At 41.5% G+C, this 23,687-nt stretch overlaps 2 protein-coding genes across 14 annotated transcripts in view; one reads left to right on the top strand and one right to left on the bottom strand.

The window, feature by feature from the left end:
- AAK1 (AP2 associated kinase 1) overlaps positions 1 to 23,687 on the bottom strand; it is a 167,263-nt gene that overhangs the window by 37,146 nt on the left and 106,430 nt on the right. For 6 of the 13 annotated variants that reach the window (XM_082643347.1, XM_082643346.1, XM_082643345.1 and 3 more), the window contains exons 12-17: positions 22,727 to 23,019; positions 18,054 to 18,305; positions 13,309 to 13,541; positions 11,932 to 12,089; positions 10,553 to 10,657; positions 3,417 to 3,512 (exon numbers count right to left, since the gene is read on the bottom strand). In XM_082643347.1, coding sequence (XP_082499473.1) covers positions 3,417 to 3,512; positions 10,553 to 10,657; positions 11,932 to 12,089; positions 13,309 to 13,541; positions 18,054 to 18,305; positions 22,727 to 23,019 — 1,137 coding nt within the window. The remainder of the gene's footprint in view (positions 1 to 3,416; positions 3,513 to 10,552; positions 10,658 to 11,931; positions 12,090 to 13,308; positions 13,542 to 18,053; positions 18,306 to 22,726; positions 23,020 to 23,687) is intronic. The other 7 variants (XM_082643343.1, XM_082643338.1, XM_082643348.1 and 4 more) reach the window with 5 other exon arrangements.
- On the top strand, positions 9,164 to 10,546 carry LOC309816113 (large ribosomal subunit protein eL36-like). Its single transcript, XM_082643360.1, has one exon. The coding sequence runs from the start codon at positions 9,754 to 9,756 to the stop codon at positions 10,069 to 10,071; it is 318 nt and encodes a 105-aa protein (XP_082499486.1). The 5' UTR covers positions 9,164 to 9,753; the 3' UTR covers positions 10,072 to 10,546.

Here is a 23,687-nt window from a genome sequence, read left to right on the forward strand (position 1 = left end):
TATGAGCACACAAATGCTCTGCTGTGATTTTTTTATGCCAGATTTTCTAAGAAAATTTGTTTTACAATGTTTTGGAAAATAAAAATACTCCTTAAAAAAGAAAGAAAAACGCCTCCAACTATCCAGTGTCCCTTCACTTAGAGTTTAACAATTGCTAATATCAAGGAGTTCTACTTTGATGGCTCTTAGTTGTGCAAAGGTCATAGGTCATAAGAGCAAGTTTCATTTCTGTAAGACAAAAATACCATTGCTAAGACTTTTTGATAACTAGGACTGCACCCCTGGGAATAAGGGCCTGGAACCAAAGCTGTTATAGCACTTCCTATCTTTATACTAATTCAGAGTTCCCAAAGCAATTTCAAATACATGATTTCATCTGAGCCACACGAGCCAGTCCGCAGGTAGGTTCTACTATGGTCAATGCTGAGGAGGAGGAGAACACAGGGTTTGAGTGATTTGACCAAAATCACTTAGCTACTAAGTGGCTAGAACCAGGCTCTTACAAGTTCAAATCCATTCTTGTATCTCCCTAATCCTTAAATTTAGCTCTCTAGTCAAAGGCTTTATTGAGCTGGGATCTGTCCCCAAACGACCCCTCGCTGTGTGGGTGCTGTGAGCCACCAAGAGGAAGGAGCCCAGTCACAGCAGCACTAAGGCCTCACTTCCTTACTCACGAAGAGAGAGATTACTGGACATACCCACCGGTCAGTATTATTTCTGGCTCAAAGGAAATCATATGTGAAAACATTTAAAAAGCATAAAATAAAATGCTAAGTCACAAAAGGCATAGTTGTCAGGAGACTAAGGTTCCATGATTCTCACCATCAGGAAGGCTGAGTGTGGGAGGGAAGCATGTATGCAAACCCAATCAACCAACCAACCAACCAACCGACACACCTGACCGGTGTCCACCACCGGTGGAGGGAGTGACAAACTGCTTGCTCTGATGGGCAGGAGACAAACCTGCAGTCTGCCAAGGTACCAGAGACCGTAAACTCTCGGCCCTTTCCTCACTCGGGCATTCCAAGGTGTTGAGGAAGGATACAGGGAAAAAGGAGCTATATAACTGAATGTGCTACAGGCTGGGCATATAATAGTAAATAAAGTAATCAAAGACACAGTGGTCACATGCCACACGTAGCCCAAATTCTGGAGAGCATGATGAAAGGAGGAGCTGAACGATCTGCTGAGCTTAGCGACTACTTTCATCCCAGGGTTTGGCAGCTTCCCGACATGTGGGCTGTGCCTCTGTTTATGCCCCCTCAAGAGTGGGAAGGAGGCCTGGCTAGGGGTTGGCGGACTCAGAGGCGGAAGGCTATGGAGATAGTAGTCTGGTGTTTGGTAGCTGGGGACGGAAATGGAGGGTAATGGGGTTGCCAAAAGTCTTTCGGCCTCAGGTTTCATTTACTTTATTCATCTAATCTGCAAATACTCATTGAGTGCCAGCTACACCCGGCAGTGTTCTCAGCATTAACGGTACACTGGTAAATAAGACAGACATGTTCCCTCCCTCAGGACACTGACATTCTGGTGGAGAAAAAGGAATGAACAAGTAGAAACAGACCATGTCATGATAAATGCTATGAAGAAAAAAGCCAGGGGGTGTGAGTGACAGTGCCTGTGGGACCACGTCGGGCCTCTCCGAGAAGAGAACAATTAAGCAGAGACCCAAATGTCAAATGACAAGAAGGAAAAGCTTTCCAGGCAGAGTACCAGAAAGTGCAAAGGCCCTGATGTGGGAATAAGCTTAGCTTAGCTGATTGGAGGAAAGATTGAAGGGAAGAATGCTATGAGCTCAGGTTAGAAGGGTAGCCAAGGGCCAGACTAGTTAGGGTCTTGTAGGTATGGTAAGAAGCCTGGATTTTTTGCTCAGTGATTTGAGAATTCACTGGATTGCAAAGGAGTGACATGTCTTGATTTATGCTTTCATCCTCTGGCTTGTGCCAAGAGGTCACCCTTCCAGTTCTGCAGTCCATGGGGTATCTGGGTAAGAGCAAGGCATGGACCCAAAGGGGTACCAAAGGGAGAATGCCTCAATAATCCCTTTTTCCTTGTCTGATTTTATGACTGCCACAAAAGGGAGGAAAAAGAAGCCAGTGGGCCCCAGCTTGAGTTTATAGTCCATCCTTTCTAGCCTTCTGCTTGAAACTGGCCTGTCTTGGCCCTGCCGGGCATACCTGATGAATGCAACAGAGAAAAGGACCTCTATTTGATTCTTTCTTCTCTTTTCTTTAACTACCCTATCCTGAATCATTCCCTAGTGACTTTAGATATTTCTGACCTACCTCCAGGTCCAGCAAGCTATAAAGTTACACAATACTACCCGATCAGGGCAAATTTCTTCTTCCTCTTAGAAGGGTCAACAAACTACTTAAAGAAATAAAAACCATCTTGGTAACCTAGCTGTGGTCTGTCTTAGTAAGTAGAGGATATGCACATCACAATCACTTCCAATCTTGAGGCAATCAATCAAATAAATCCCTCTGACATTTTGGGAGAGAAGAAAAACCAAGCAGATTCTTTTCGTTTAAGACTACTAGTTTAAGAAATCGACAGGGGTAAGAATGGGAGAAAAGAAAAAACTATCAGCAGCAAAATGATTGTCAGCTGTTTCTAAGGAGCTGGATCTATTTGCTTTTGCAAAGAGACTGAAAAAGAAGAGAAAGGGCGGCTTCTGTTCCTCACATCCTGCTCCCCGTCCCCCAAAAGGATGGGGAGGGGAGCGCGAAATCTTTGGCATTCACGAGCTCCAAGTGGAAAGCATCCAATGATATTGTTTCAAAAGCTGTATCAATCAGACCACACTAACCGTTTCTTACTTTTTTAGACTGCTTACTTAAAAATCGGTACAGAGCAGACAGTAGGGGAGATTAGAACTACTTATTTCGATGATGAAGAGTGAAGCCCAGATAGTGGAAGGTAGTGGAACCTACATCTCCTGACTCACATTCCCTATCAAATTTTATTATGTATTTTTATCTTTTAAAAATAAAAGCACATTATAGCAAAATAGGAACAGGAAGTCACTCATAATCCAATCATTATACTACACCATTAGCATTTTGTTCCTTCTGTCATCGGCTTATAGGTTTCCCCCCACATTGTTACAATCACACTGAACTAATGCTCTTTGCCATACACAGGCCCTTTATATTACCATTAACACAGGGATATGAAACTTAAGACTGATATGATGTGGAATACAACTTGGTATAATCTGAGCTGAATTTACTATCTTTGCTAAGGACTAGTGACGCCACAAGAGAATTTTGCCCCTCTTATTGAGACAGTAAAAATATACAACAGCACCTATTAATAGGTCTTGGAATTCAGGTCCTCTTCATGGAGTGTATAAAACAGAACTCTCAAGAAGCCCTGGGATGCAACTTAACTTCAGATCAGTTTTATTTACCTACCTGGTGCATCAGGTACTTGAAGAGGAATGAAAGGATCAGATACACTTAGAAGAGGAAGGCTAGAATCCACAGTCTGCCCACCCTTCCTTTTTTCAGCTGGAATTGGTTGGAGGGGAAGGAAGGGTCAAGAAGAGAGAGAAAAAAAGAGAAAAGCAGAAAACATCAAGTAAATCCAGATGTATTTACCATCTATTAACCCAACTCAAATTACAGAGTAAGTCTAAATTTAGAGGCAGAATAAAGAAGAATGAGTGGATATAATTCAATGTAATAGCAAAGTATGTCTGAGATGTACAATCTGGTCCTTGCAACGTAGTCTGAGATGCAATTAATGGTAAAAGTAGGATAGTTGTACATCTGAAATTCCACGTCTTCCTTGGATACTGCAGTCTACAGTGATCTCTTTCAGAATGCCTATTGCAATTACTACTATCGTTATCACACATTTTGGTAGGTAAACAAACTCTGTCTATTTTGTAACTTAGAATATGTGTATAGGTACTTCCTATGTGCCCATTTCCCTCTTGAGGTCCTTTAGGGACTGAGTCCTATTCTATCACCAAAATGTCTAATGTAGTGCTAGGTAGACAGAAAGAGACAGAAACAGATTTCTTGCCTATTGGAAGGTTAGATAAACCCTAACTTCTGGACTACATCTACCATACTACTGGCATTCATCCTATATTTGGCAAACTTATAGATTTACAGAAATCTATACACCCTATGGAATATCAGAGCCTGAAGGGATCTCAGCATTTTCTACCATAATTTTCTTATTTTCCAGAAAAGAAAATGAAGCCCAGAAGTTAAGAGACTAGACAGAGGTCCACCAGCAGACCCAGGATCAAAACACAGGTCTCCTGGCTCCTACTTTACCATTCTTTACCTTGCATTTTAATAATGAGTTAGTTCCTGAATTAAAATCTAATTTAGCCTTTTATAAAGTGGATTAAAAAAAACTTTTAATTTTCAAGTAATTGTAGAATCATAGGAAGTTGCAGTACATAGAACCCTGTGAACCCTTCAACCAGCTTCCCCCAGTGGTAAGTTCTTATACAACTATAGTTCAATATCACTGACACCAGGGCAATTCTGTTAACTAAACTCTATTCAGTTTTCACATGTACTCACATTTCTGTGTGTGTGTGTGTTTGTGTGTTTATAGTTCCTTGCCATTTGATAGTACATATAAATTAGCCTAAGCACCACAACAATGATACACAACTATTCCATCAAACAAAAGAACTTCCTTGTACTCCTTTATAGTCACACCCACTCCTTGCTCCTGTCCCAGTCTCTATAATTTTGTCATTTTAAGAATATCATTCAAGTGGGCTTTTAACTAAGCTTCTTTAAAGGTCTGTGGAGGAAGAGAAGGGTTAAAATCACTGCTCTTGTCTCTGAAATATCTTAAAATGAGATACAATGAAATATAATAAAAGAAAAAGAACAAATTATGAAATTGAATGTATAGTATAATTCATGTTTGAAAAAAGTATGTACAAAGAAATAAAACTATGGACATAAATATTGTTAAATGTTAGCAATGCTTTCCTCTTGGAATGGGGTCATGAGTTTTTCAATCTTGCTTCCTTGGGGTTTTAGCAAATGAATGTACATAATTTATCAACAGAAAAATACAGTAAGTCCCCTACATATGACCTTCAAGTTGAGAACTTTCAAAGATGTGAACATGCGTTCCTATGTCCAATCACGTAAGTTAGGTCACGCGCCTGGCGTACACTGTCACGGGCAGCTTGCCCTCTGTCTCCTATTGCTGACGATCCTTCAGCTCTACCATCTCCCACCTCCTCTCCCTCCTCCAGTCAGTAACTCTTCTTGCCTGTTCACTAGGTGCCAGCCCCTGTATGCCAGCTGTTGTACTGTACTACTGTACTTTTCAGGGTATTGTACTGTAAGATTAAAAATGTTTTCTTTATTTTTTGTGTTTGTTTTTTATGTATCGTTAGTGTGAAATGTATTATAAACCTATTACAGTACAGTATTATATATCTGACTGTGCTAGTTGGGTACCTAGACTTACGAATGTGCTCTTGGAACGGAACTCGTTCATATGTAGGGGACTTACTGTATTTTAAATAAAGAGGCACAATGTCGAGTTTTAATTGTCTGCCTGTTCCTCCTCTAATGTATGAACACACTTTAGCAACATTTTTGCAGCTTTTACCATAAAAATGTTAAGGATAACCCTTGTGTCATCCTCCCCAGCTCATTACCAAATTTCCTGCTTCTCTCCTCCCTTGGTTGGTTAGAAGGTTTCAAATCAGTGAACGGTTTGAGCTTGATTAGAAAACTTGGAGAAAATGGTGCCACCCTGAACTTCGTACAAGTGAGGACACACTAATTTCTGGGATTTAGATATAATTTTATTTCATTTGTAAAGAGTGAAGATTCTTCTTCATTCACACCACAAATGCAAACGGAGGGAAAATACCAAATGTTCATAGAAAAGTGCTGGATAAGTTGAGGAAAATATGAAGATGTTTTGTAATGCCTGTAAAAGCTTAGTGTCACTGATTTATAAGATTTCTGAGATGTGGTTATAAGTACAGCTTCTGTGCTGGGCTGCCCAGGTACAAATTTCTACTCTGTCATTCTCCACCTATGACCTTGGGCAGGTCACTTAGCCTCTCATGGGCTGTTGTGAGGGATCACTGGAGATAATGTACATAAAAGCACTTACCCAGTGGGCTTAGCACGCAGCATGTACTCAACATATGTTCGCTGGTATTATTGTCCTAACTCTACTCAAATATGTGTTTTCTAATGGCTGGGCCGTTAAAAAAAAACACTGCCATTTACAACCTTCAAAGTTAAGCATTAAGGGGAAAAGAGGCAAACATAAAAGCAAAAAACAACTCTTTAAAAAACAGTTCATACAGACAAAACACAAAACATAAAACGTATGATAAGAAAGAATTAGGCATTAAAACTGGAAGTGGATGGAAAATGATTAGGGACCTCTGTTATTAACATTGGTGAATCCAAGCTCCTATCCTTTGGCAAAGAGCGACTCTTTTCCTTCATTCAACAAATGTGTACTGAGCCAAGCACTGTACTAAATGCTGGGATTCAGCGGCAAAGAAGACCCTCCTAGGGCTTATTCCATGACCCCCTTTCCAGGGAAACTATATCCTACCCAGCACCATAACTAGTCAGCATTGTGACATTTTATCTCAAGGACAATGACCTATGCTTTATACATTTGGTATATTTGGTCAACTATTTGGCATATCCAACTTTAAGCACTTTCAACCAGACCAAAATACCAATAAATTTAAAAATTAGGGCTTCCCTGGTGGCGCAGTGGTTGAGAGTCTGCCTGCCGATGCAGGGGACACGGGTTTGTGCCCCGGTCTGGGAGGGTCCCACATGCCGCAGAGTGGCTGGGCCTGTGAGCCATGGCCGCTAAGCCTGTGCATCCAGAGCCTGTGCTCCACAACGGGAGAGGCCACAACAGTGAGAGGCCCGCGTACCGCAAAAAAAAAAAAAAAAAAAAAAATTAAAAATTATATAGACCAGACAACAAAGCTAAAAATAAAAAGTAACACGCAAAAAATTTTCACTATTTAATATTAAAAAGCACACCTTCCAAATAATTCCAATGCCTGTTCCAAAATATTAACAATGAGAACATCATATGAAGACTTATGGGATATGGTTAAAACTTGAGTTTTTTCTTACAAGGGAAACACACAGCTATTAGAAAGCACTCTCAATAACAGTGTAATCCTCAAAGGCTGGGGTGGAGTGGGCAACTGGAGCAAGAAAGAGGCAAGAGAATAGTAGATTCTCTGCGAAATAGTCTTCCTGGAAATTATAATTAGCCTCCCTCCCCACTCTCATGCCAGATGAAAATCACTGTTATATTGAGAGAAAAACTCTAAATACTTTTCTTTTAAAGAATTAAAAAAAAAATTTACTATGTGTTCTTGAAATCAGCAAAAGTGAACCTAAGAAAAATAGGGAACTGTAATCAAAAAGATAAAGGCAAAAGATAAAGAATTAGAAGACAGAAAAAGAGTAGTTCTATAGAGTTGTCTTTGAAAGGTAATAAAACAGCAAATCTCTAGCTAGAGTTACCAAGAAAAAGAGAAACACAAATACATACAATAAAATTGATGTATGCAAAGAAAATACTATAAAAGATTTAAACGTATTCTTCTATTTTATTAAAAAAATTTTGAAACTATAGATGATTTTCTAGGACACTATTATTAAATTTGCCTTATTATGAGGCAGAAAACCTGAGAGAGGAGTTCTAGAGCCAGAGGGTCGGTGTCCCAGCTCTGCCACTTACTAGCTATGTGACCCTGGGAAAGAGACTAGCCGGTGCTCAGTTACCTCAACCATAACTGATGTGGGGATGATGTGGCAACCTCGGAGGCTTGTTGAGAGGGTCAGATGAGATAATACTTGCATAGGACAAATCACAAACTGGGGGAAAAGTTTACAATATGACACATGAAGAGCTCTTACATATTAATAAGAACAAAATAAACACAGCACATTAAAAAAAAAAAAAGGACATGAACAACACAAATCCCAAAAGAAATAAAAATGGCCAGTAAACAATGTCCTCTGTCTACAGCCTCTGAGCTGGTCTGGCTGGGAAAAAGAGGTGAAAATTACTCATTCACTGTTGACTGAAATAAAATTTGTATAGCATTCTTGGAGGGCAATTTGGAAATATGCACCAAAAGCCTTAATTACACATATCTTTTGATTTAGCAAATAAACCCCTAAAAGCTATCTTAAAGAAATTTTAAAGGATATGAATAAAAATTTGGCTTCAAGAATGTTTATGTGGTGAAAATTAGTAACAACCTAAGTATTCATCAAAGGGGATGTTAAATACAATGTTATTGTTCTTCCATTAAAAATCATGTTGTAGATTAGTATTTATTGAAATGGAAACTACTAACTCCCATAGAACGTTTACAAAATGAATAACAAACTCCTCCATAATACCCAAGAGAAAAAACTGCAGAGGCCATATTATCACAATGCAATGAAAATATATCCTAAATAACTCTAGGGTAAAGAAATCAAAACTTAAAAATTAAAATTTAAAAACATCCAGAAAAGAATGAGAATAAGAGAGCATTACAGGGACTTCCCTGGTGGTCCAATGGTTAAGAATCCACCTCCCAATACAGGGGACACGGGTTGGATCCCTGGTCGGGGAACTAAGATCCCACATGCCGTGGGGCAACGAAGCCCACAAGCTGCAACTACTGAGCACGTGGGCCACAACTACAGAGCCCGCATGCTGAAACTACAGAGCCCACGCGCTCTGGAGCCCTGCGCCACAACTAGAGAGCCCACACGCCGCAACTACTGAGCCCACGCGCCACAACTAGAGAGAAGCCCGCGCACCACAGCGAGGAGCCCACGCACCGCAGCAGAGGATCCCACATGCCGCGAGGAAGATTCCGAGTACCACAACTAAGACCCGACGCAGCCAAAAATAAAATAAATAAATAAATAAATAAATAAATAAATAAGGAAATAAATAAGGAAATAAATAATGAGAGTGTTACATAGCAAATGTTATGGAATAACAGCCAAAGTTCTAATCAGAAATAAATTTACGAGGTTAGAAAAATACTGATACAACCAAAGAAAGCAGGAAGAAAGAATATGAAAAGTTAAAAGCAGAAATTAATCAATATAATTAAAAAGATCAATTTTGAAGGATATCAAATTCCATATCCTACTAAGAACATATTCAAAACCTCACATCCATTGCTGAGGAATTTATAACAGTAAAACATTGACATCAAATTAATGTTTAAAAAAGAGGTACCTGGTTAAATACATTAGCATGTATCCACATAAAGGAATTTAATGTAGATATTTTAAAAGTTATATTCGAGGAGCTTCTTTAATGATATGGGGGAAACATGCCAAATTTTATAAGCAAAAAAAATTAGGTTTTAAAATATGACTATAAAAATGTACCTTAGAGTCATAAACTGAGGCTGAAAATTGTGCACAAAATTGTGGACACATGTATTTTTGTGAAAGAGAAGATCTGTAACTTCCCTTACATTCACAAAGATATCTGTGACCCTAAAAAGGTTAAATGCCACTAACAGACATCCAAATGGTATCCCTATGCTAATTTCTCAGGGGGAGATCATGGGGCTTTTAACTTTCTTCTCTATGCTCTTCTATAAATTACTAAATATGTATATTATTTATTAATAAAAGGGAAGATTAGGTTTTTATTATTACTTCTAGAATTTTTTTAAATGTCTCATTTAAAAAGATACCTTGCTTCTGCCACAGCAGCCATTAAAGAGCAGCAGCCATGGCTCTGCGCTACCCCATGGCTGTGGGCCTCAACAGGAGCCACAAGGTGACCAAGAACGTGAGCAAGCTGAGGCACAGCCGCCGCCATGGGCGCCTCACCAAGCACACCAAGTTTGTGTGGGACATGATCCAGGAGGTGTGTGGCTTCGCCTCTTATGAACGGCGGGCCATGGAGCTGCTCAAGGTCTCCAAGGACAAGCGGGCCTTCAAGTTCATCAAGAAAAGGGTGGGGGGACACATCTGTGCCAAGAGGAAGAGAGAGGAGCTGAGCAATGTACTGGCCGCCATGAGGAAGGCAGCAGCCAAGAAGGACTGAGCCCTTCCCCTCTGTGCACAATAAAACTTTTTCAGAAATAAATTAAAAAAAAAAAAAGATATCTTCCTGTCCCCATAAGCAAACACACACATGCACAAAAACACAGCATAGAAGAGACTCAGATATAGGATAGAGCATCTAATTCTTAGAATTCTTCAAGTCATTCCAAAGAACCTAAGCAATTACAAGAGATTAACAGAGTGATGTTCCTGAAATTTAGAAATATTTGCTTAAAAACATGTATGTGAACTTGAGAGAACAAATCCTGTATATTACTGCCAGATCAACCTGCCATTCTAATTCAAAGTGATTCTAGATCTTTTTTTATCCCGATCTTTTTATAGGAAATCTTCAGAATGAAGAAAATTATGTTACCACCAGGATCTGGGGCTCACTGGCATGCTAGGGTTATCTGTGGACTGGAAACCAGTGGGAAGGTGACAACAATGAGTCTTGAGTTTCAGGTGTTCGCCATACTAACCAGTTCCAGCAGAAAATGAGGAAGCGGCAAAAGTATCACCTTGGGTTGGTTGAAAGCCTGGGATCAAACTCTCAGCTGAGCCTCCAAGCTTCTCGGGCTGTTTGCCTGGAGGGACAAAATACCACTCGGTTCATCCCAGCAGAATCCCATGATGCACACACAGGCCAGGGGTGAAGGGCACCCTCCAAACCGACATCTAGACTTGACTCATTTTACTGCATTATGGCAACACCTTGGCTATTCAAAGGTCCTTGTCTAGTCACTGCAGTAACTGAGAAACAGCTGAGGAAAGAAAGGAAGTCTAAAGCTCTAAAGCTTGAGCACATTACTCAAAGCGCAATGCCTCCAGCTTTCACTCTATCTTCTACATCATCCTAATGAGTTTGATGATCTGTTTTCCATGTTGAAAGTAGTTATAAGAGCAAAAGAGAAGAGAGATGGCAGTAGTGAGATGCTATGAGGGACAGGCACAATGACAATGGCTTAATGTAAAAGCCAACAGTTGAACAACAAGAACAGTGACAGGAATTTTAAAACTTGGGAGTCGCGTAATCAGGTGCAAAATACTAGTTTTCAATAGCACATGAAGGTATTTCTGTTTACAGCCTAGAACAATAACTGGCATACATAACAATGAAACAAGTTGACAATAAATGTCAAAGAAACTTAAATCCTATGCCCTATGAAGAAAAAAAAAAGGCAAGAAGTGTATGGATTTAAAAAAGATGTCTATAAAATTATAAAGCTAAAATGTCTGGTCAAAGTTTGTATCATTCACTCCGTTCTGATCATTCCTTTACCCTGTGCTTTTGTCTACACTGAGGTACTTTTTTGAACTGTATCATACTGTAGAATTTTCCCAGGGTGTGTGCTGTTGTTTTCCAAAGTGTATGTGCGTCTGTGAGTGGGTATCCTGACTTCCAAATTAGACTGTGGATTTGAGGGTAGAAATGGTACCTGCTGTTCATTTGATCTCCGCTCCAGGGTCAGTCAACAGTAATAGAGAATTCTGATCATAAAGATTCAGTGTCTACATGAGGGCACACTCTCATGGGTAAGCAGCTACGACTTTCTGGGATAATAAACCCACTTAGGACAAGGTACCATCACATTCCTCCAAGGAGTGAACATGCTTGAAACTATCATCCTGATCTGTGCTACCAAATCTTTCCTAAAAGTTTCCCACTCTCCTTGCTGCCACCCACAACAGACCAGGATTTCCTGAGGATGAAGAGACTTCGGTGCCCTAGTAAAAATACAAGCTGATTTGTGCATATACTTCAAAATCAAGTCTTTGAAGGAAAGAAAGACCCAAGCCTACATTTTCACATGCGTACCCCCCCTCTAGAGTTAATCACAAAAAGACACCAATTACTCACCTTCCCCCAGCTTGGCAAAGTCCTTGTTCAGCAGTTCTTCAGCTGTGAGTTTGGAGAAATTGTCGTCGTCAAAGGGATTCCATGTAGAACCTTCTGAAGGATTATAAACGTTTTGCTGGGAGGCCCGAGGGGAGCCTGAAGGAGTGGTGGTTGCAGACCTAGGTAGGTTCCCACCCCCACGAAATAAAAAGACATATAAAGGTTGAAAAGGGTCAACCTATTTTCTCTTTGTTTCAAGAGCAAATTATTTCATAAGTCAAACCATTATTTTCCACAGTATGTTTCTAAAAGGGCTTCCCGTAGCAATGGAACAGTTTCCACAGATGCCCTTTCCACTGTGTGAAACAAACATCTCCCTTTCTTTTGTGATTCACTGTCTCCCACTACATCTTTGACCTCTTGCTTAGATTTTTGGTCTCATCTGCAAGTTCTTTCAATTCAGGATCCCCAAACCACCTGTTCTTAGGCTCGTGCATCCTGTGGTGACCACTGTAACATTCACAACAGCTCCAGAGGGGCTGACGCCTATTCCGGCTGCCTCGCATCTGTCAGGATCCAGCATCAGTGGACACCATCACAGTTAAAGAGCAATAAAGACATTTACCACCATCTTGAGCTCCTGGGTATCATTACCTAATTTTCTTCTAAAGTCTCTCTTGATGCCCTTTGCATTTAGCTAATGACTTAAAGATTTTTAACTTTCGTATATGGTTCCAAGAAAGCTGAGAGCCTGACACTGCACTTATGCAACAAACACTCACTGCAGTCTACTTGATGTCAGGCACAGAGCCTGTCACCGGATTTACAAAGGTTGATTAAGCCACGGTGCTTGCTGTGGATGAACTTGCAGGCTAGGTCAGCTAAACATACAAATAAATAATGATAATACAGTGTGATACATGCTCAAAAAAGGGTTCAGACAAAATTATATATGAATCCAGAGGAAGGGTCGAAGAAAATATAACCTCCAACACGGATCTTGATGAATAAATAAGCATTTCCTAAGTGGACCAGGAGGAGAGTGGCAGTTCCACCAATGTGATATAATAGTCCTTGGTCTGTTAACCAGTCAGTTCAGATATTATTCCACAGGCAATGGGGAGCCAATGAAATGTTATCAGCATGGAGAGATTTGATCACATCAAGAATTTAGAAAACACATGATACAGTATGGGATGGAAGACAGATTGGAAACTGTGAGGCAAGTAGGAAATTATTTCTTAAGATCAGTCTGATCTATTCACTACGGGAAAATTCAGTTTCTCATTAAACACAGAAACTCACCCCTACATATACATCTACACACAACTACACACATATGCAAAAATCACACAGCAATGTTTCCCGGCAGCCCTTGCCCACAAAAGCAGTACATACTTGGACTTATTGAGACTGGCCTCAGCTGCAGCTGCTTGGAGCAGCTGGGTTGATTTGCTGGCAGGGACCCCAAAGACTGCGCTGTGGGTCACGTCGCTGAGAATCCGCCTGTGCCCAGCACGCTGGGCCTTGGGGGACGATGGAGGAGTGAGAGATCCAAGTTTCTGCCCCTGGATGGTAGGAGGTGGGGTTGTCTGAACCTTTGGCTGTTGTCTTATGGGGGCCTGAATCTGCTAGGGAGAGAGACGAAAGCGTTTAAAAAAAAAAAAGGGAAAGGAAAAACAAATAAGCAGACAAGCATAACAAAAAATGCCACGTGAGAGCTAACATATGGCTCATATGGCTCAGTTTATCAAGAACACCCAGAAAGAAAAAAACTAGGCTTTGACCATCTGAGATGCAGCCTTGAGACTGATACCAGCATGGTACTTACCTGGTGCTTACATATAAATTTCAATCTTCATTGGCAATAATATACAGGGTAACCATATGTAACTCAACCCAGATCAAAGACTGCAGAAGCTATTCCTAGCTTTAAAGACCTAGAAAGTTTCCTAAAGGATCACTTTCTGCTTTAGGAACTCATTCAGAATGCCTCCAAAGGGCAGCCTTTAAGCATTCTACTGGCACAGTCACAAGCCAATGAAGGCACACCTCTAGCTAAAACACATTTGAGCTAAATGATTTCTGCTAAGAGATTCCTTTCTGACAGAGCTCAGACTACTAGTTAAATGAGACAGAATTTCACTGAGATTGATAAATGGCAGCACTTTTTTGCTTTTGTTGTTAACACTCTATTTCTTTGATAGGATGGGTCTTACAGGATTCTGTTTCTGTGGCAACCCGTGAGAAAATGTACAGCATTGGAGCAGTGGGATTATCCTGTTCCCATCTTCATTTTGGAAATGGCACTCAAGAACCATGTAGAGAATACAGTAAGAAAGAAGAAAAAAATGTAAAAGCCCTTGATGATGACTGATCTAATACGAGGCCTCTTGACATATAGGTCTTCTTCAGAAGGAAGGCAGGACACACTGTCACCACAGAAAAACAAACTGGTGGGAGCATCCTTGTGGCCACATAGTGAGTCTTTAAGCATAAGTCTTGATCTACAAAGTTCTATGTCAAGAAAATGAACAAAAATTAATATTAAGAAGGCCACCTAACCCATTTCTTAACTGTCAATCCAGAAATAAAGGAACTTAGAATATTAAATGCCTCAGGTATTGAACTATCCCTTCCCTCTAGTCCTTCATCTCAGATTGGAGCTGCCTCTCCATGCTGCAAATTGGTTCTCACATTCTGTGTCTTCAAAGGTAGGCCCTGGAGAGATTCAGGAAACTAGAGTGTCCAGCTACTTGGGTCAGGATGCTGACAGCCTGGGAGTTTCTGTACCTATAGTGACTCAGACTTTAATTTTATCGAGGCAGGCTATGTACATGTGAGAGTACACAACCACTGTCCAATCAAATGAATGATACAATGTAAGGTTCTAACTCCGATCAAATTAAAGTCAAAGGGTAAAGCAGCTGACTGCATCTCTGAGTGAGAAGCAAAGTGCTCTGTGAAGAAGACCAGAGTTCCAGCTCCACAACTTCCTCAGGGGTCCAGAAGTGCATCTGCAACAGCCAGCCTAAAGCCAGTACCCATAGGGGCGAGAAGGGCTTTAAGGACAGAACTAGATTTGCTTATTTCTTGCAGTTTAAGACATTCACTACACTGAAAAGGGTACTTAACTGTTGAGGCCCTTTAGTTTGAAGAGTCCAGACTACCTGGAGAACATTTTCCCTTCTGCCTATTCTCTGTATGCAGCACACCGAAGAACAGATGATTCCATCATGAGGACACCTTGTTTTATCACAGCTACCCATTCAAACTGGCTGCCACCCATTCAGCCACTCCCCACAACAACCCTGTCAAGCAGTTTTATTTCCAATCAGAAACTCAGAATGAAGAGTCAAAAAAGACCTTAGAGAACATGGATTCCAACTCCCTTGTTTTTGAAGAGACCAGACCAAGGCCCCCTAAGGCTAAGTGCTCACTCAAGGTCACAGGGTCAGTTGAGGGCAGAATCCATGTCTCTTGACTATCGCCCAGGACTCTTTTCTGCACCATGATGCCTCCTCATCCAAAAATGGGATTGGGAAGGGGGAGGAGGGAGAAACAGACCACAGGGGGAGGAGAAGCAAGGTAGACTCAGATGCCTATCTTGCCAAAGATTTTTTAAAAAACAAAATATATAACTATAAAAGGAGTATAATAACATCAAGAAATGTAAGGATATAGACTAGGGGAGAAAAACCACCCGGACTTCCATTCCACTACTCTAATACAACTGTTCTTATCTTTCTGGTATCTTATATTTAAGTCTATTTCAAGTACATACTCCTCCGATAATCTCTTCTCTCCTCTAACACTACCTCATGAGAGTTTCCATATTATTGTACAGACTTTTATGACCATGATTTTTAAAAATTAATTAATTTATTTTTATTGAAATATAGTTGATTTTGTTTTCTTTTAATATTTATTTATTTATTTATTTTTGGCTGTGTCAGGTCTTAGTTGCGGCATGTGGAATTTTTCGTTGTGGTGCACGGGCTCTTCCTTGTGGCGTGCAGGTTTCTCTCTAGTTGTAGTGTGCAGGCTTCTCTCTAGTTGTGGCGCATGGGCCCCAGGGTGCATGGGCTCAGTAGTTGCGGCACGTAGGCTCTCTAGTTATGACGTGTGGGCTCCAGAGCTCGCGGGCTCTCTAGTTGTGGCGTGCTGGCTCAGTAGTTGTGGCACGCAGGGTTAGTTGCCCCGTGGCATGTGGGATCTTAGTTCCCCGACCAGGGATTGAACCCGCGTCCCCTGCATTGGAAGGTAGATTGTTAACCACTGGCCCACCAGGGAAGTCCCTATAACCATGATTTTTAATGGCTGCACAGGTGAGTTGTTGGAACGAGTTAGGTTGCTTCCATGCTTGTGGCTATTATTAAGACTGCAATAAACATCTGTGGGGTATGGCCATCTTCCCTTTGCAGATCATTGCTGTGAGATGGCTGCAGGGTATACTTTACATTCAATTACTTGCTTCTCTAGGAAAGTCCTACAAAGGGTCACAGGAGAAAGGGAAGGGTCAAAGCTGGGAGGTTCTCTGGCTCCTGGCTGAAGCACGTTCTGTTCTCGTTCCTTCTCTGTGCCCTCAACCACCTACCCCTGAACAAAGTGCTCAAAGTATTTTTTCATTCAAGGAACATGGAGAAGGATCACAGTTCATTCCCAAGGAAGTGGATACTTTTGTCCAGGGTCAGCAGAGGGGGACCCCATAAGAAGTGTATAGTCAGTGGTAGATGATCGCGTCCTCACCCTGAACGAGCACTGTTATTATCCTTGAACACAGATCAGGATTCTTCAGTTCATGCCCCAGCTCTGGTGCTATCAGTCTGTGTGTCTTGGGTGATCCCTTTCTAGCCTGGGCCTCAGTTTCTAATTCCATTAAATGAGGACTGGACAAAATAAGATTTCAACTAGCTACATGATACAATAATTTTTTAAAAACTCTTTTTCCATTAACAAGAGGAACTTCGTCGCTTGTTAAAAATACAGAGAGTAGCTGTCTACCAAACGCCTGCAGGAAGACCAAGCTGTTTCAGAAACTAAGGTGTAAAGACACTGAACACACATTTAGCTGAGACTTAAAGAAGACAATCTATTTACGGCACTGCTTCCTTTTGAAGGGATGTAGGTTTTCTGGTTTAAGATGAGTGACAAAACTCTATTAGAAATCAACCCTCAGAAAGATAGTTTCTTACTTTTCCTTCGTTCTTCCAGTGGTTGGGCTTCCCTGGGAATAAGAGAGTAGCTGTGATACTCTGTCAGCCGGGTATGTAAAATGCCTTTTTCTATCATTATAAAATTTTCTATTACTGTCACTCTGTGAGTACTCATTAAAGGCACTTATTAAAGGCCAAAGTATGATGTGCCTGAGGATGTACCTGTAGAGGTCAATCAGAAGAGCATGTAGAGGTCTTGATTCTATACTCAGCCAGTATCTAGAAATGAACATGCCGAATTTCTAAACTAACAAGATGGCTCAAACAACAGTCACATGCTCTGGTGCCCAGAGGGGGATCAGGCCGCGGCAAATGGTCTCAGCAAGCGGGCCCTGGAAGGGTGCTGCATAGTAGACTTATTTAAGGTGGCCAGTAATATCATCCAAGACAAAGAATAAACACAGGACTGTCGGGACTCAGGGTACAGGTGGAGGCCTACATGAACCTCCCGAGACTGGGAAGGCCACAGTGGTCAAACTGCCCCCTGAAGGAGGGAAAGGGATTAGCTCTAACCCTACCTAGGGCTTTGACTGCTTGACACTGGCACTGACAGAGACAATGAACAGCTCTTTCTGCCAGCCTAATATTAGAGTGAGAAATACGAAAGCTCATCGTCTATTAATCCCATACTCCTAATTTATGCCTCCCCCCTCCCTTCCCCTTCGGTAACCATAAGTTTGTTTTCTATGGCCGTGAGTCTATTTGTGTCTTGTAAACAAGTTCATTTGTCCATCAGCAACCTAGAATCATTGTTCTAAAACCTTAAGCTTCTATAGTGTACCTCATCCCTTTCCTGGATATGTCGGGAAAAGAGCAAATATCTTAACCACCAGGGCGGGGAGCAGCCGTGCCCCACCAGCTGCTGCTGCCTCTTTCCCACCCCTTCCCTAGCCCTCACTGTGGGCTCCTCTTCTGGTTGATTCTCACCGCTGGCTCCTGGGCAGGGGCTGGCTGGGGGGCTGTGGCTGGCTGTGCCTGGGCCTGCTGCAGGGCTACCACTGCGGTCTTCTGCTGCAAGGCAGCCTGCTGAGTCAGCAGCTGTTGTTGTTGATGCAGGGTTGTGGCCAGCTGCTGCTGCTGGTAGAAGCTCTGTATCAGCTGCTGTTGAGAGCTTCCTTGGGCTACCACGGGGAACTGAGCGATCGCTGGTTGCTGGGCTGCAGGGTGTACTGCCTGAAACTGAGCAGGAGAAAGTGGCAAGGAATGAGGAGGTGAATAAAAGCCTGTCTCAGAACCATATTCCACAAAGGATGAGTGTCTCAGTAACTAAGGCCAGCGCTGAAGCCGAAGGCAAGGGCAGGTAAGCGTCTTTTACCTTGGCCTGAAAACTCACGAGGGGAACCTCAGGGCATTATTACATAAACACAGCAGCACCTTACACTGCCAGGCTCTAGCCACTGCACTATCTGCCTCCTGCCATGCAGACTGGCTTCCGAGGGGTTTCTGTGCCTGGCCTGAGGGCATCCATCTGACTGTACATCTTGTGACTCCACATGCTGGAGTGTAACAGAAGCTAATAAATGATGTGCTAATCACAGAAGTTATCCCTCTCATAAAGGGATTTGGAAATAACCAGGATTAAAATTCTTCCCTACATGAACAGGATGAAGCAATGATGACACTGAATAGAATAACCTAAATGTTAACTCAGTTATTAAGTCCTCTCAAGCCTTTCTGAAAATTATTTCCCAATAGCTCTCTTTATTAAACTCCCATCTTTAAACATTCAAAATATTCAATATACTCTACTACTTAATGATATTTTATCTTATACTGGTAGCATGGTTTCAAGTTATATTCTTTTATAAACTTCCTGGAGACAGGAACACTTCTCTACTCCTCACTGCTAAGGACTCTGTGTAAGGCACAAAAACACAGCTGAAAAAAGGGCCTTCTGATGAACAAAGGTCAAGATCTTGTCTTTGAAATCCCAAATACTGTTACTTAGTTATGAAGTTAACTGGGAGGATATTGTTTGCCTACTGGGGCAAAGTTAAAGGGTTAGCAAAAAAAGCAGCTATCAATAAATAGCTGCCTACTTATAATAGCAAAATGCTAGAAACAACCAAATGTCTGTCAATAGGGGACTGATTGGAATAAACTATGCTATATATCCTTTAAAGGGAACACTCTCAAGTTATAAATAGGAATGAAGGATACCCCTATATATGGGATGGAGGGAATAGAATTTTGCAGATTTAACTTTGAAATTATGTAAATGTCTTACATTTTCACAAAACAAAATTAAACCGAAATTTAAAAAGCAATAACTAAACAGCAAAACAAAGCAAATAAACCTGTGTATCAGATTAATAGCCAAACTCCTAGAAAATAATGTGCTAAACATTCTAGGTGTAAGAATGGCAAAGAAATCTTAAACTGTTTTCGGTAATCATATTGGTATTGTTATCTTGAAACTATAAATCAATTAAGAATTATGTCAATGTTGTTAGGAATCAAGATTTCCAGATGAGAAAGATACAAATATAAAATCCAAGAAGTTGGGCTTCCCTGGTGGCGCAGTGGTTGAGAGTCCGCCTGCCGATGCAGGGGACACGGGTTCGTGCCCCGGTCTGGGAAGATCCCACATGCCGCGGAGCAGCTAGGCCCGTGAGCCATGGCCGCTGAGCCTGCGCGTCCGGAGCCTGTGCTCCGCAACGGGAGAGGCCACAACAGTGAGAGGCCCGCGTACCGCAAAAAAAAATAAAAATAAAAAAAATAAAAAATAAATAAAATAAAATCCAAGAAGTTAAACAAAAATCCTGTAATTACAAATCTGCTTTAGAAATATAAATTTGAATTCATGGTGTATATTCTATTAAAAAAATATATATATATATATGTCCTAACTATTCACTGAAAAGGTCTAAAAATAATAACCAACCCATTAGCAAATGGGTATCCCTAGTAGCAAGACTGAGGTCTCTAAATACCATTTCCATTAAAGGGAAACAGCTCCTTAGAGAAATGGCTGATTCCAGGTCAAGGGCAGAATGATCCTGGAACAGCCTGTTACACCAAATAGCAAGGACACATTAAAGGCTACTGGAGTCACAGCCAAAGGACCCAGGAGCCAATCTGAAGAGACTTCCACTGGCCAAAACTGAGACAACTGGGACAAATTTTTTTAACAGCAATGTATGGAACCATATCAAATATATTAAGATGCATGAACTCATAATGATACTAAGAACAAAACAAAATCTTCATTGTTCACTTCTGGATGGTACTATGAACAAACTCATTATTCTGAAAACTGGTAAACACAGGGAAAGAGTCATGCATTATTTCTGCCTTTTCTGTACAAACAGTACCTCAGGGTAATCAAATACTTGCTGAAAAAGTTCTTTACAGGGGACTTCCCTGGTGGTCTAGTGGTTAAGACTCCGCACTTCCAATGCAGGGGGCGCGAGTTCGACCCCAAGTTCTTTACAGAAAAATCCAGCCCCTAAATGAAGATGGAATGCTAGAATATCACCGCTTTGCCACCCCTAATGAATTAATGGACTTAGGAAACAAACTGAAGGGGAATATTAAGTGACTGGATCCGACAGACAACGCCAAACCCACAGATTGATCTTAATATTAATAAAAGAGAGGACAACCAGACTTTATCCACAGTTTCGCTTTCTGCAGTTTCAGTTACCCGTGGTGAACAGTGATATGAAAATATTAAATGGAAAAGTCCAGAAATAAACAATTCATGAGTTTTAAATTGCATGTTGTTCTGAGCAGTGTGATGAAACCTTGCACCGTCCCATTTCGTCCTGGCTGGGATCCCCAACCATTGATGTCATCGGCTCCTGACATGCAACCATTGACACTGTCATGGCTCCATGATTCTGGATCCCAAGAAGCAGATGATCCTCCTTCCGACATATGGTTAGAAGGTCAATAGTAGCCTAACGCTATGTCACAATGCTCACGTCATTCACCTTACTTCATCTCATCAAGTAGGCATTTTATCATCTCACATCACCACAAGAATATTCTGTGAGAGACACTACATTCACATAAGTTTTATTACAGTATATTGCTATAATTGATGTATTTTATTATTAGCTATTCTTGTTACTCTCTTACTGTGCCTAATTTATAAATTAAACTTTACCATAGGTATGTATGTACAGGAAAAAACATGGTATATATAGGGTCCGGTACTAGCTGTGGTTTCAGACATCCACTGGGGGTCTTGGAACGTATTCCCCGCAGATAAGGTGTCTTGTGATGTTGAGACTACTGTATGTCTCCTGATGTGATGCAACTGGAAGAACAAAGGACTATCAACCTGAATCAAATATTGAGAGGCCTCAAGAAACTACCCGTTTACACAGGGGGTGGTAAACATATTAAACACCACCACAGGGATGCAATCAACCAAATCCAGAACGTGAGAAATTCTACAGGACAAACGACCCAGTTTCTTTAAAAAAAAAAAAAAAAAAAAAAGTGGCAAAGGGGAAAAAAAGAGGAGGAAGGCACCTATGGATAAAAGGGGGACTTAAAAGATATAATGATCATTATAAAATGAATATATTCAGATCAAAAAAATGTGAAAAAATATACAAAGCAATTTAAATTATGACACACCAGAAAGAGTTAAACACTACTGGATATTTGATGATAATAAGAAATAATTGTTTTTCTGCTTCAATTTGATGACGGTGTCATGTCAGAAAACAAAAAACAAAAAAGAGTCATGTACCAAAATATCATTGCAGCTCTATTTACAATAGCCAGGACATGGAAGCAACCTAAGTGCCCATCACCGGATGAATGGATAAAGAAGATGTGGCACATATATACAATGGAATATTACTCAGCCATAAAAAGAAACAAAACTGAGATATTTGTAGTGAGGTGGATGGACCTAGAGTCTGTCATACAGAGTGAAGTAAGTCAGAAAGAGAAAAACAAATACCGTATGCTAACACATATATATGGAATCTAAGAGAAAAAAAAAAAGGTCATGAAGAACCTAGGGGTAAGACGGGAATAAAGACACAGACCTACTAGAGAATGGACTTGAGGATATGGGGAGGGGGAAGGGTAAGCTGGGACAAAGTGAGAGAGTGGCATGGACATATATACACTACCAAATGTAAGACAGATAGCTAGTGGGAAGCAGCCGCATAGCACGGGGAGATCAGCTCAGTGCTTTGTGACCACCTAGAGGGGTGGGATAGGGAGGGTGGGAGGGAGGGAGATGCAAGAGGGAGGAGATATGGGGACATATGTATATGTATAACTGATTCACTTTGTTATACAGCAGAAACACACCACTGTAAAGCAAATAGACTCCAATAAAGATGTTATAAATAAATAAATAAATAAATAAAAATTTAAAAAGAGTCCTTAAAAACCAGCTTCCTTGCTGAGGTTCCCTGGTGAGGTGCAGAATTCCCCAGGGGAGGGCTGCGAGTGACGCAGTGAGGGCTCCACTGTGTCAGGTTTAGTGTCTGCCATCTGTGAGTACAACGCTGTGCCGGGTCATGGCTCTCTGTCTTCCCAGGGCTCCCAAGGAAGACACCTGCACGTAGTGGACCTTTTCACAGGGATGACTCACATATGCCAAGAGAGGGTCAGATGCACCGCCTTACCTGCTGAGCCTGGGCCTGCTGCTGCTGTGGCTGGTAGAACGTGCCCGCTGGCTGCTGTGCAGGAGGCGGTGCCGCCTGCTGCTGCTGCTGCTGCTGGAGGAAGAGCTGCTGCTGCTGCTGGGGTGTGGCCTGGGCCTGGGTGGGCAGACCCTGGGCCTGCGTGGAAGGCGGCTGCTGTGGGGTGGGCGGAGCCTGGGGCTGCTTGGGCTGAGACTGCGGTAGGGGTTGGCTGGGTGGAGGCTGGGGTTTTGGTTGAGGAACGCTGGCTAAAAGGCCAGGCTGATTGCTGGATCCTGCAAGGAGAATAAACTCCATATAAGGGCTCAAAACTCTTCCAAACGAACGTGGCTTTCTTTCTTGCCAAAGCAATAAAGAGGGGGTGATCAGTGGACAGATAACCCCAAGATCCATGGGCTTCTCACTGTCCTTGCACCTGGAAGGCCCTTCCTTCCTCTTGCCATACTACGTGCTTCATATTTTTCCAAACATGGTCCAGTAACAGTGTTCAATGCTTGTCTCCCTCAAAAAGTCCTCCCTTGTTCACCGTCCCATTTAGTCAATGACTCCTTTAGTCGCACCTGAGGATCTACATATTCAACTGAACTTTGATGCTACGGTACAAAAACACGATCTTTGCATTTGTGGCACACTGCAGGACAAAAGCATTCTTTGATGGTTTACATGTATGTTACACAACCCCAGTCTGGATGCCTGATTGTAAGTAAATGACCACCAAATTCACCAACAGCAGCTTCCTGGTAGGGGAAGCGATGGCTATGTTCAGCTACTTGATAATTTGGATCAATCCTCTTTACGAAAGGAAACTCGGTCCGCTCATTAGAAATGGAAAAACAAAACATGAAGAGGTGACAGATACTTCAAGAGACAGAGCGTTAAAGAAATAATTCCTCTGTGTCCAAAAAGATTTTTTTTTAAATGCAAAGAGAAGTATATGAAATAG

This window comes from Mesoplodon mirus (genome assembly GCF_964341445.2).
Source record: "Mesoplodon mirus genome assembly, chromosome: 14".
In the NCBI taxonomy this organism is placed as follows: domain Eukaryota; kingdom Metazoa; phylum Chordata; class Mammalia; order Artiodactyla; family Ziphiidae; genus Mesoplodon; species Mesoplodon mirus.